Source organism: Passer domesticus, chromosome 6 (genome assembly GCF_036417665.1).
Source record: "Passer domesticus isolate bPasDom1 chromosome 6, bPasDom1.hap1, whole genome shotgun sequence".
Lineage (NCBI taxonomy): Eukaryota > Metazoa > Chordata > Aves > Passeriformes > Passeridae > Passer > Passer domesticus.
The window spans coordinates 35,915,053-35,929,355 of NC_087479.1; the positions used below are offsets into that span (position 1 = coordinate 35,915,053).

Here is a 14,303-nt window from a genome sequence, read left to right on the forward strand (position 1 = left end):
TCTTGTAAGCTTCAGTACCCATGAGTTGCAGCTGCTCATTCAAGTGAAACTTTTCTAATCAGTCTTTCTTGGAAAGGATTTCACACACCTTCATTGAGTCAAGACTTTGACTCATGCCCTCAAGTAACAAAGGCCTTGTGTTTAAGCTTCATTTAGCACATTCTGAAACTAACGTATGGAAACAAGCAGATGGATGATGAAAACTAAGATTAAAGTTTTACAATCAAGGGGCAGCATAAAACTTGCTGTGAAATCCTCTGAAACAAAAGTCTGACTTCACTGTGAAGCAGGTTATAAACAGTATTTATAATACTTTATTTTTGTTAGCTGTAGAACTCCAGGCTTTGTAATAAAACTTGAGTAAGAAGTTCTACTTTCACGTCATTTCAGAACACTTTATCTCCTCTCAAATCAGTTAGTCACTAATTTTGAATGTAATTAATAGTCCAACACCTGTGTGTTTTATGGGGAAGGAGTGGAAATTCTGGTTTTTTTTGGAAAGCATTCTGTGATTGATCTGTTCTTCTCTCATGCAGTACAGCTGTATACATACACTTTGTAACCTCCCTTAAAAATCAAGATAAATATACATTATTTTCTAAGAAAAATGCATATAATTTCTGGTTATTTTATCACAAGCATTAGACTACATCAATTATTACTTTGTGTCTGGCAAGCTTGTTGTATTTTTTTAACAATTTTTTAATAAGGACTTTTAGTATGGTACCTACTGTGTTCTCTGCCATAAAGCAGCCTGATAAAGCAAAAGCAGCTTTCATATGAAGCCACTTGCACCTTTTCTAGAAGACGTGGGAAAATACTGAGTGAATTTGGGAGCATTTTCCATCCTGTGAGCTGACAAGGGTCTGGGAATATGATTTGAACATAGAAAGGTTCAAGAGAGGGACTGCTGTAAGGACATTGCTCAGCTTCACTCCTCGCAGAGGCCTCAGTGCTGGTTCTGCTCGCTGCAGATGATTCTTTAAATTGCATCCCGTACCTTTAGCATCCGGCAGCTGTCTCATAATTTCCTCTCTCTCTGCTTGTTCAGTAGCTGTAGTGACCCTGAATGACCCCTCTCTAGTGAATGTGGTTCTGCTGGCATCAAAGGTGGCAGTCACTCCACACTCCTTCTCTCGCTTCTGCTTTCGCTCCAGGCACGCTGCAAATGCACAGCCCACGGCGTGACTCAACCTTTCCCCCTGCACAAGACAGCATTGCATCACACAGTGACTGAACAGAAACGTACGTGTGCTTCAAGCATCACAAACTGAAAACCTGCCTTTACAAAACAGATCTAATTAAGGCATTAAAGAAAACTGTTTTAATTGTATTTCAGCCTTAAACCTGGTACATAAAGACTCCCAGCTACTAATGCATAAGCCGTGTTCAAGAAAGCCACCCAGGAATGAATGAGATTGTTGGATGATCTGTTTAGTTCAACTGCTGCTAAGATGCCAGTGTTACAACATGCCTGCACAGATCCCTTGCCTCTAGATACATCTGTGCACACAGAAACTCTCATGAAGCTGTGTCTTAAGGTGTAAGTCCTAAAGCACAGGTAAGTGCTATTCTTGGAGAAAGTTTACAGAGGGCTCAGGGAGACTCTACTCTTGTGTGCACCTGTGAAAGTTGAAAGTACAGTGGTGACTACTCACACCTCTTCATGGTCCTGACCAAATGCATGCATCAGATTTAGGAGTGCCTCATGAAAAGCACTTCTATTAATCTCCAGGTCAAAAGAATCCACTATCCAATAACTGTAAAAAGGAAATTCAAGTCTGAGGAAGTCCAGCAACCCAGCTGACACAGCTGCTACATTTGAATCAGAAGCACTATTGCTACCAGTAGCTCAACTCATCTATCATCATCAGTATGTGAATTGACCTGTTATTCACAGATGAAAACAGAAATATTCCAGCTCTAACGTAAGTTTTACTGGGAATTTCTGACTTCATTGTTTAAAGAAAAATGATAAATTATCAAGCACCATTGCTCTGAACATGCAGCTCTGGGGAGTTCACACAGTGAATTTGCATGAGGTTTCAAGCACATTCTATAATATAGGCAGGACTCAACAAACAGCAGAGAGAAGAAAAGGTCAGATCAGGGAGTTAAATAACTTACCAAAGTCTACACAGCAAGAAACTGATTTTAAACCTACTCAAAATATTGTTGTCACTCAGAAGCAAATAGAATGCTAATTTAATTCAGTTTAGCTCCATCTCTTAACATTCGGGTGACTTTTCATTCAAGAGAACACTCATGTACAAGACACTGCATTCACAACCAGTCTGTATTTACTCACTATGATTTTATCATGGAAAAAACTGTCATTGCTGTTTCAGTTTTTGGCTGTAAACATTTTCAAATGAGAAAATTTTCTGTCTATTCTTAGAAGAGTAGCTCCCTTCTGCTGGAGATTATCTGAGGCTGACTGCACTCCTTTTACACACAGGCTGAGCAGCATTTCTCTCCATAAGATGGCACCACAGAGGGATGGCAAATATTTCAGATACAGGGAATCAGAATTAAAATAATTTACGAGGACTAAATAATATCTCAGGTGGAGTCACAACACACTGCACTATTCCAGGTACTCACATTTTCTGCCCTTTACTTCTAGCTAAGAGCTGGGAGAGCTGGCCACACACCATGTTCAACTCACCGTGTCCTTCACAGCCATAAAGCAGTGGCAGATCCAGCGTCTCGTTGTGCCATCTCGGCAGATGTACGAGAACGCCCGGTCAAAGTTCCTGTCTGGTGCGCAGAAAGAAACCTTCTCTATTGTCTGATCAACTATAAGATCCTAGAGGGAAAAAATCCCCCCCCACCATGAAAGAAATGTGAGGAAATATGGCCAAACACTGGAACAAGTCATTGTCAGGTGTAACTGCACAAAAATGAGTTATACTAAAAGGGGATAACCTGATGAGTCTGTAATTATTTGTCATCAGTTGTCATTCAAAATCTGTTCCCAGCATAAAACAAAAAGAAGAGATGAGGTTCTCCACCACCCAGCTTTGGGAGAGGTGTGCCAAGGCACCATTTAAGAATTTAGGGACCCAGTGAATTCCTACGACCTCTCCTCTAGATTATGGAGACACGTTATTTTATTTTTACAGCAGCTCCATAGTCTTGCAACCAGAAAGTCTTCACTGTGGTTAAAACACAAGGCTGAAATTTGGGGGAGAGGTTGCAAGAGTGAAAAGTATTGAAGCTTCTACACAATGAGCAAAACTCTTCTCCCGGTCAGCTAAGCAGGGATGCAAGAGAAAAGCACCAAACGCTCCCTATTTAATCCCACAGATGGGAGGAGCGTTTCTAAAAAGGAGACAGTACAGTTAAAGATTATGCAACACTCATTAAAAATTAGTTTTTAAATATTTTTTTCCAAATTATTTCATTTGCTTGGTGACTAGTACTTGGCACCTCTGCTGAGTATTCAACCACCAGGAGGCAATAGTTTATTTTCTTTTTTAAATCTTATACTTTTAATTACCTCCAGAGTCTGCACAACTTATTAAAAATCAATTTGAAAGTATTACATATATGCAGCAGCATTTCTAAAAATAATTCATGTATTATTACTTTTACATGAGGCAATCAGTAGACTGAATTCATTCACATCAGTATGTTTGTACTAGAAAGTGCATTCTTGAGAGACAGCAACTTCAGCTCTGATGAGCCACACCATTGCAGCAGCCCTGGAGAAGTCTAACCACAAGCAGATATTTGACAGGCAGTTGCACTCCAGAGGGATATGAACTACCTCTGCCTGTCAGTGTTGGCTTGGAGAAATCAACTTTTAGGTTGACAAAAGAAAGTGTCAGTTGATAGGAACATAAACTATTTCAGACTGACAAGAGTTAAAACTGTTCTCATAGCCACGCCATCTTTTGAAAAGTGCACTTGTAAGCTTAAAAGCTCTTATTTCTAATTGTCTACAACTACATAAAACCAAGAATCATTTGCTTGTACTTGGACATGTGTGCCTTGGTGGTACACCACGTGCTAATTAATAATAAAAAACTGTAATTTCACAATAAAAATGTAAAACAATCTAGAATCATGCCACAAATATATTAGTTTTCCACTTCAGATCAACATCTTCAATATTAAAGATTATTAAATTCGATATATGCAGTTACTATTTAGTCTGAAGCTACAATCTCCCCATTTAATTTATTCTCTTCATTGCATTTTTGGAAGCTCTTGTTCATTCAGATCCATTCTAGGATTTGGATGCACTGAAAATTACATTGATTAATATATATGAGAGTTTGCCTATGCATTACTACTGCAACCTTTGCAGTTGTGCAGAATGAAGTCCAGGGACTTTTCAAGTTCACTGCCAACAGAACGCATCAGGAAAACCAATGCCTGTTGCAGTAAATGCAACAAAAAATATTCCAATCTTGTGCTACACCTGCCACATCTTACAAAATGTGTCTTGAGAGTAGTGTGGAATTAACTGGGAAAAAAATAGCAGGTGTATATAAGTTTACAAAACAAGAAATTATTAAACTAAACTACACACTTCAGTCTTCCTTTCAAATACCACCATATGCAGTAACAAAGATTGCTGTCCATTTAAAGATATAGCACATACATTATTATAGAGAGATTTAAAACTTTTGCCCAGGGAAATCTAACCTTTGTTTTCTCATCTACAACTCTGAGTCCATCCGCTGAAACCCACAGGACTGCTTTGACGGCTTTCTTCCCAGACTTTCAAGAAAAGGAAAAAAAAAGGGAAAGAAAACAAAACAAAACAAAACAGTTTTATGCCAACAGCCAATTGCCTCCCACTTCCCCTCTCCAAGAACTATAACATTAAGTGTAGATGAAGTCCATGGTCAGTAGGGTGCCCAAAGCTCAATCCAAGTTGCAAAACATTAAGAGAACCAAGCCAAAGCCAGTATTTCAGAAACAGCACGTCGTGGGGATGGGGAGAGGGCACAGGACAGGTGAGGCAGAAATAAGGTGTACATCCACTGACAGTAAAGAATTCAAGACTGACCAAGTGGGTGAAGAATTCCACTAGAGTCAGAAGACACTCATTCATAAGGAGTTACACCACAGGTAGCTTCTTCAGCACAAGTTTAAATATAGGAAAATTCTTACCTGATATTTCCACCAGCCCTACCCTCTGCCCCAATAGTCCCATGGCAGAATCCTGGCATCACCTTAAACCAGTGTTAAAGCACCCCAAAATCATCAGTTACTGTGTAGCTTATTGAGCTCATAAGCTTAATGCTAAGATCAATCACCCAAATATGTTTCACTAATTTATTAAGACCTAAATGTCTTATCTTGGGAGAGAGGTATAAAAATGGGATTTCTTAACCCTTGGGTGTGTATGTGGAAGAGCAGTGGTGTGTGGCAGGCGGGCGCAGCGCGGAGCGGTCTGGCTTCTGTCCAAAACCTGACTGTGGGAACTTTCAGCTGCTGCAAGCTGAGGCTAAGTAAAAGTGGGAAACACAGGAAGGCTTCAGGAGCCATTTAAACTACAGATTCTTTCCAGGCTGTTTACTTTTCAAGGGAAAGTTACAGAAAACAGTACAAACACAATATTCTTCTGAAGCTAATTCATTGAAAAGAAAATAGGTCAATGTAATTTTACTGGTTGTTACAGAGAACTACTACTAGAAAACTAACACAGTTTCTTTCAGCATCTCACTTTAATTCACAATCCCCCTACTTCAGCCAGTTATTAAAATATTCTCTTCATGTGTTTTGAAGCACTGGGTTTACACAGTTTGTGGCTGCTAATGGCACCCACCAGAAACCACTGCAGGGAGTGAAGAAAGAAACAAGGGGGCGGGGGGGAAAGATGAAGGGGTTTCAGCTAGTGGTTTCAAACTAGAATTGCAACTATTTTATAATTTTTTAATAGTTTATTGCAGATCTGTATACTTTATATTCTTACAGCAAGTAATGGAACAAGAATACATTCTGGCATAAGCTACTGCATGTTCCAAGGCTGCAATACCAATTTTAACACTGTAAGAATTAAATATCTTGGAGTGAAACCTCTCCAATTATATCACATTGGTTTCATTCTAAGAGAAAGCAGCAAGTGTGAACAAAAAGGTGCTGGCAGAACTTCTGTTTGTTTTTTGGGGAGGAACTATCTGTCCCAATTTCGGAAGCAGCAATGACATCCTGAGCATTTTCAAAAAGCTTGGTAAGAACAGAGAATGGCACTGACTTGCACAGAAGAGCATTTAAAGAAAAAAAGAGAGAAAATAAGCACAGCATGAAAGCAAGCTACAGAGAAGTGCTTGCAGAAGCAAGTTTCTAAATGACCATCCAGCTTGTTGGATACCCCAGAGAATGTTTGATCTAGGTTCTGGAATGCCTAATGGAAAGAGTGCAATTCACAACAGAAGATACACTTAAATTTACCATCATATGTGTTAGAAAATATTGCAGCATATAAAAGTCACTTCTAATATTTTTTTTTTAAAAGCAGAATCAATATCCACAAAATGTAGTCTGTATTTTCAATGCTCAGCTAGCTTCCACAGCCTGAAAATCCCTATTAATTACCAAAACAAACGGTCTGTCTACTTGAACTGTTTAAAAAGAGTATTGGTTGTTTATAAGCCATAAGTCTTAAAAATCTGTATTTCAAGCAAACACAAACAATGAAGAGAAGAAGTGCCTGCAGGTAACTGTTTTGTTTAGACTGCCATTATTAGATTAAGAGATACACATCTTTCCCCAGCAAACAGTAAAAACCTTGTCGCTACAGAAACTGTGGACAGTTCCTGGAGTTTGTATTAAAGCCAAGTTTAACTGAGCTGGGTACTTCATAAAGCAATGCTGATCTTCAGCACAGCTACTCCTCACTTGCTATTTTACCAAAAGAGGATTTAGAAATAGTTAACACATCAACTTCATGTTTCTCAGAACAAAATGAGAAGGCTGAAGAGCTTCCTAAGCCCTTTTTTCCCACTGAAACACTCGGTTCCACATGCAAAATAACCAAAGAGTTTGCTACACTAAGAGAAAAAGAAAACTCACTTTAATCGCCCAAATCCTTCTTCTATATTTATGGTGGATGCAGTGCTTTGAAAGGGCTTATCCTTAGAGTCTATACCCCAAGCCCACTGCTACTACTGCTGGAAAATAAATTATTTTTACATTTTCTGAATTCTCAGCTTATCTGTGCCTACCAGTGATGTCATAAAGGAACATACTCCTCCAATTCAGTTCCTATTGGACGTACAAATCAAAGTACTACTCCATTCTGGGCAAGATATGCCAAGTAAACTGTGATTACAGAGTAGATAGGAGCATTTGCACTATTGGCACATACTGGACAAAGATCAGAGCAGCTGCGAGATACTGCATGGGAAGTGAACTCCAACACAGGATTGCAGCTTGTGTAACAAATGCCAGGAGCTACAGGCAACTCCAAACAGAACTGTTTAAAGCAAGCAGCCAATATCCACCGGAACAGGATGCTCTGAAATGTTGCTACCAAGGCACTCATCTAGACATCCAGATCTGGAGCTTGTCTTTATATTCTACAGCTTTTAGATGGCAGCAGTGCCTGAGGAGAGCCACATGTGGCATCGACTCGCGGGAGCCTGATCTGCCAGTGCCGAGTCAGCACTGCTGGAACCTCACTGCTCAGCCCTTGGGGAGGTCAGTTATCTGCTCCAGCACGAGATCATTATCTGACAGTCTCAGACATCTCCAGGAGGGCAGGTGGGCACTTATCCTAACACACAACGAGGCTGGAGGACAAAGCAGGTCCTTGGCAGGCCGGGCACGACAGAAACCCCACTGCAAGCTGGCAGTGCCCCAGAGAGGGGCATCAACCAAGCAAAAAGTAGCTGTGTTGATACCTTGCTCTATTGTGAGGGGGAAAACAAAGTATTAAGGATGCCAGAACAGAAGTTGCCCAATAATGCATTTTTTAAATATTTGAACTTTGTTTCTAGGTTTTTTTGCCTATTACATTTTATCCTATCCTGGCACTTGGACACGGCTCTAAGATATACCTGGAGCCTGAGGTATATATAAAGAAAATTTTCATTTGAGACTCTGTATAAAACATTGTGTGATGAGACATACACTCTGTGGAGGCAAAACATGACAAAGATCACCAAATCTGTACTACTACTCATTACAACAGAAAAGCTTTAGTTTTAAAAGGAGCTGCCTAAAAAACAGCTTATTTGATAACCACAAAAGCCTATCCTGGAGCTATCAACAGACGTCTCGTTTTTATTTAAAGTTTAAAAAAATAATTTTCAATGCTAACCACTTGAACGTTTCCAAAAACAAATCCATCATATTTACATTTTACAAGGAGAAAAATATGGACAGAGAAAGTGGCAGACATGTCTAGACTGACTTTCTGAAAGCTGCTGGTGTGTTTTAAATAGCTCAGCAGTTTGGAATATTATATTAATCCCAATGCAAGGCATTTGGGGAGAAATTATAGATGAGACAGCCAAAAGATATTAGAGTTATTAGTATTTCTCAATTATTAATAAGAGAACAGCTGTCCCTTTTTCTGCAGATTTCCTAGATGTGGGCTCGTGTTGTAGGCCAAAGCTGTAATACAGGTACTGCCACACTGCTACTGTGGGGATATCTAAACACCATGGATTTAAGTGGTTTCAGTGCTAATTAATGAAATTCACAGGCTGAAGTAGAAGTAGGTCCTTCTTTGTCAAAATATTATAATACAGGAGAAAGGAAATCTAAAATGCTGTGGGGAAGTATCAGAAGTCATTAAATATCAACCAAGATGTAATAGGGAAGATGGCATACTTAATAATTTAAAAAGTCAAAGAAAGATTTTTATCTAAGTGCTATGCAAATACCTTTCCTTTTACATCTTTGCTTTCTTATGTACCCCAATGTAAGTTAGTACCAACAAGCAGAGAGAAATCTAACATATCTAATCAGGTTGAGGTGGGGGGCTTTCTGTTTGTTTCCAATTTAGCACTCTGGATTCGGTCTTTCTAGATTCCAGCTCTAGGATTTGATTTGCACACAGGACTGTTCTCATTAATCTGACAGATCTGGCATCTTCTGCATTTTAGCCCCTCACCACCACCACTACACTTTAGATGTGTGCTCTCCTAGATCATAGGAAGACACCAGAACCAGAGAAACAGATGTTTTTGTGTGACATCTGTCACTATGGGAGTGAATGGTGAAAAGGGATCAGCTGAAAAAGCCTTACTCACTCCCCAAGTAAAGCCCAAACCAATTCATGACCAGAGAATAATCTGCTTCAAGAGACTTCAGCATGTATATGAACATTACAAACCTGTTCATTTCTATTTAGGCAAAGTTTCATTTTATAACAAGATACTTCAGAAGCCATTATCTTAGATTAATTCCATATGAAAGCTGGAATAAAAGGTTTTAGAGGAATTTTAAACACAGAGGTAGGAAACAGATGAGAGGTAAAAGAGAGTGTGATCTTTCTGCCTTGCAGAAATGTAGGCAGTGGGAACAAAACTACCCAGCCACCAGTGCAGCACATTCTGAATAAGGACAGAACTGCTTCCCTTCTTATCTAAGACATTGTCCTTGTGAAAATAAGAGCAACGATAGAAACAGGAGATTGAGCTGAAATTAGGAAAACATAGTAAGTAAACACCTGATCTCATCTTCATATGCCTTGGAATTGGGACTGTTCTCAAAAAAGGAAGGTTTAAGAGATGGCACACTGCTTTCTCCCAGTACTAACATTTGGGGATCAACTCATGCTGCCAGGCAGCTGAGCATGAAGCACTGACACAGCACAGACCTCAACTGTTCTGTAGGTATTTGCCCAAGTGATGTAGGTTGGCACAAGTTTAAGGGTTAAATTTTTTTTTTTTTTTCAGGAATACCAAATCACTTCAGAACACTGGATTTCTGATACAGTCCACAGATATTTAAGTTTCTGTTTCAGGTTACTTTTGAAACCACGTTCTTTGATCAAAATATTTCCAAGCCTGTTTTAGAAGCAAATAGTCTGAAATGGATTCAGGCACTCTCAACGCCCTGATTTTATGGCAGTGCTATACCAGGGATGTAACTCCTTATAGTGCAAGCACAAACAAGGCATTAAACTTACTTTTCCAAAGAAGCCTTTGAAGAACTTCCTTTCCTGGAGGAACAGGGGGGACAAGTCGAGCGCTATTACTGTAGGTAGCTAAAATGTCCCAGGGTTTTCAAACCAACAAGCACACACAAGAATAGGGTTTGGAGGGAAAGGAAGGGGTTTTAAGAGTTATCCATGAGAAGGTGCGACAGGCAAATGTGAAAATAATCCTATGAAAATGCAGATCAAAGGGCACACACACAATTCTAACAAGCTACTGCCCTGAAATTGGTGGAAAGAAGAAAACCTCAGCCCCAATTTCATGCAAAGTGGTTACTTTATTTTCACTCTCCCTTGTTTAGTCCCTTTGGTTAGATTATAAACCAAACTTGGCAGCAGACATGGTGGTTAAACAAGTAAAATACTGCACAGGCTCTTGTGAAATGCAAAGTTCTAACTCCAGAATTGCAGTCTAATTTGCTCTGTATTGATCACTCTTCCCCAAAGCTAATGTTCTGTATGTTGAAGAAGCATGTATGGCTGATATAAAGCAGGGTAAGTACTGCTGCATTTTATTCCATTTGTTTGTTGCTCTGGCTTACGTGCTACTCTTATGCTTCACATCTTATGCAGTCTTCTCTGAAGAGCAAGGAATTATCATCGTAACCTTCTGGTACAACTCAAATACAAATGAGACCTCCTTCTCTAAAGCCTTCCACGGCTTTATGCAATATTTATACAAATACTAGTTATTCATTCTACAAGTCTGAATTGATAAGTTGAACAGCCTTTAAAATCAGCTCAGGCAGGCAGAGACAGTTAGGCAAGTGCAAAGATACCAAAGGCTGAACTACAATTTCCTAAATTTCTTCAGGAACGCAATTATACCGATTGCCCAATTCACATTAAGAAAAAGCCAGCACACAATTTTAAGCATATTTGCATGCAGTTTAGTTTACTAGCTTTATTTTGTTACCAGACTGTGGAAAGTAAACCACATGAGAGGCCACTTCACCAGGCCTGCTGCTCTGAGAGCACAGCCGCATGCTGCTCCGCGTGTGAGGGAAGCCGACGTGAAGCACAGAGCTGCTCCTGCTGTCTTTCCAAATTACCTCACTTGTAAGAAAGCTCTGCTATAGCAGTGATGAGAGGGAGGTGGAGAATTGCAGAAGAGACAGGGAGCATCTCTGCGACAGCCCCTGACCTCACATTTACACTGTGCAATTCCAACCTGCTCAGCACTGATACTACTGTACTAAAGAATTGCCACAAATACCCTGAGGCAGTGTCTGAAGAATTGATTGATAAACAAGGTTATATTTAAATCAAAGCTATGGTTCTGATGCAAGGCAACAAAAGCCAGGAAACACCAAGTTAAGGAGGGAGTGTCCATCTCAGCTTTGCATTTCCCGGCCCTGCAGGTGTGTCCCTCTCTGCTTCATTTTACCAAGTATCTGTAACATATTTACATCAACTCAGACACTGTATAAAGAACATCTCCAAGCTCAGTCAGCTGAAAAGCTTAAGCACTTTTGGAGGCAGGAACAGTTATGTATTTGGACAGGATATGCTGAAACACTAGGAGGGGAACTAATGGATTAATCACAATGTAGTGCACATAATGAGAAGGGGTTGGGTGCTGCTGCCAAGTTGAGCGATGACTATTGCATTACACTAAATAACAGCTTTTTAAAGACAGCAAAAGCTAAAGAGATTCACCAGAAGCTACCTCATTTTTAGGTGATGGTTAATTTTGCTCTCAGAAAAAAGCTTGTTAAACAAGATTATTTTTTAAATAAACTAGACAAGGTTAATAGAAAAGGCATCATGCAAAATGGATTTTAAACAACACTAAGTTAATGTAGTTTAGAGATAACTAATGCATTTTTTAAAATATTAAATTATGTCTCTTTACCTGCTAAAACAAGAACATATATTAAAACAAATGCATAATTTAAAACAAAAAGTGGCAAGTTAGAAACCAATACTACAAGCTAAAGCTGATTTAAAATCAAAATGACATGAGAGAGTACACTTTTGTCTTTATATGATGTTCCCACACCTGAGTCAAATACACGTAACAAGGCCCTTAAAGTTACTTTCCAGTTGGCACTAAGTATTTTAAATTCAGTGAAATGGTTCTGAAGAAACCATTTACAGCTTCATGTCCATCTACAATAATCTTACCAGATATTAAATGTATATAAAGCTAGCCATGTATCTCTACTAAGGGAATAATGTAAGCTACATTGGTAATACTCCACTAAGGAAAAATGCAAGTTCTGGTGATAATATAAACCCATGTTAATAATAAACTAATAGCTAAATATGAGGGGGTTTTATCTGTTAATAAGGCTGTGATGTCATTTCATCAGACAGAAAATTACAATATTGTTGGTGTGCAGTTTCAGAGCTATAAAACTAACAACAGAGTACAGTGTGGATGAGGGATTCTTGAGCTAAATGTGGCTTCTTGTACTCAGCTGTCAATTAAGCAATGTCTGAATAAAATGCTCACCATCACTTGTTTACAAGTTCTGCAAGATGCAGCACTCAAAAACAATTACACCCATTAAAGGAGCAGGTAATAAAAAAATCCCCTGAAAGGTTATTTCCCACAATAAAGAAACAGAGATATTCGTTTGCATCTTTCAAAAAGCAAAGCAGTAATTAAACTATTCCTAAAGTCAAGATTAACACTGTTCTATATATTCTTCTTAGCAAATCCCACAAAATCTTTTAAAATCCAGTAGTCAGTCCTATAAAAGAAGTCTTCAGTTCCCCAAATGAATTGCCAACTGTTGTACAGCAAGAATTATGAGGCAAAAACCTATCTATTAGAATAAGAAAAGACAAGACAGAACTTAAATTTTGGAAGCTACAGGATACAAATATTTAAACAATTCTAATTTTTATTGACTGGGTTTAAAAACCTACACCTTACATGTAGAGAATAAAGTTTAAAACAGCCCACACACACTTTGATGTGATTTAACCACATTAAAAGTGAAGTCCAATTTCCCTTAAGGTAGTCTTTCATTTTGAGCACTGCAGCTCAAACTTGTAACTCTCTCAAAACCAAGAGAAAGTCCATCAAAATAACTAAGTAATGTGAAAGCAAGGGACTACCAGAAGAACAAACTGTTTTCTCATCACATTCCTCACATGCTGAGATATCACCCAGTGTTTGGCTTCTGCTAAATTAAGAGAGTCTTGTATAGAACAGAGCTTCCTGTAATGGTGATGTCCTGAAGAAATGCCTCTGGTTTCAAACCCACATACTGGGGGTGAGGGGCAGGGCTTGAATTGCAGCGAGCAGCTCCAAATGGACCTTGCATCTGATAGCAACTAAAGCACACAAAGTAATTTCAGTAATCTGAATCTTCCTCTTGGGGCACAAAGAGAAATTCACCTCCACTTCGAACACTGACAAAGGAGACAAATAGCAATTTTAAGAGATGCACACTTGTATTTGGTGTACACATAGACAGCAAACAGCAGAAGAAATCAAAACTATCTGAAGAAAAAAGTTAATTTAAGAGAATGGATAAATTCATGCCATCCACAATTTGGAATAATGACATAACATGGATTAAGGAAATCTAACTATTTACTTTCAGAAAATGCTGACTAACTGTAAAAGTTAGATAAAGTTAGATATCCAAGTCTGATGTTTGAATCAGTCATTCACGTGATCAAAAATCACAATCCTAGAAATCTAGATTCCAGAAGAAATTGGGTGCTACGCTTTTACTATGTCTCATTAATTATAAGCTTAGCTACACTTAGCTGGCTCATGGACTTGTAAGATTTTTATGAACTAGAGAACAGCTACTTCACAGCATAGCTCCCCAGGGAAGAGAAAGAAAGAAGTTGCACAAAGTAGATACTGCAGTGCTATTTGGTGTGCTAACAGTACTCTGAGAAAATCAGAAAAAAATCGGAGACAAAAACGGATGCAATTGATTATGCGGTCAGTACTTGCACTTTTAGGTACGTAAACTAAATCCACAGAACAAAGAAACTCATTTATATTTTGTGGCCCTTTTTAATAAAAATCAATCACTAATCACTGCAGACTGAATGGGAACAGATGGGATGCAGCTTGAACAGGTTACTATACATTAGCTGAGAAAGAAAAGAATGAAAAGACTTGATTTTAATCAGAGCATTAAACCAATTCACAAACTTTACAGCACAACAGAAGGCAGAAAAGATAACCTATAATGCTCTGCTG

General features: G+C 38.8%; 1 protein-coding gene across 15 annotated transcripts in view; it reads right to left on the reverse strand.

The window, feature by feature from the left end:
* The window catches only part of NUMB (NUMB endocytic adaptor protein), an 89,735-nt gene that overhangs the window by 7,289 nt on the left and 68,143 nt on the right, over positions 1-14,303 (reverse strand). For 9 of the 15 annotated variants that reach the window (XM_064424488.1, XM_064424483.1, XM_064424494.1 and 6 more), the window contains exons 4-7: positions 10,100-10,177; positions 4,657-4,731; positions 2,669-2,809; positions 1,001-1,202 (exon numbers count right to left, since the gene is read on the reverse strand). In XM_064424488.1, the coding sequence (XP_064280558.1) occupies positions 1,001-1,202; positions 2,669-2,809; positions 4,657-4,731; positions 10,100-10,177 (496 nt within the window). The remainder of the gene's footprint in view (positions 1-1,000; positions 1,203-2,668; positions 2,810-4,656; positions 4,732-10,099; positions 10,178-14,303) is intronic. The other 6 variants (XM_064424493.1, XM_064424486.1, XM_064424492.1 and 3 more) reach the window with 2 other exon arrangements.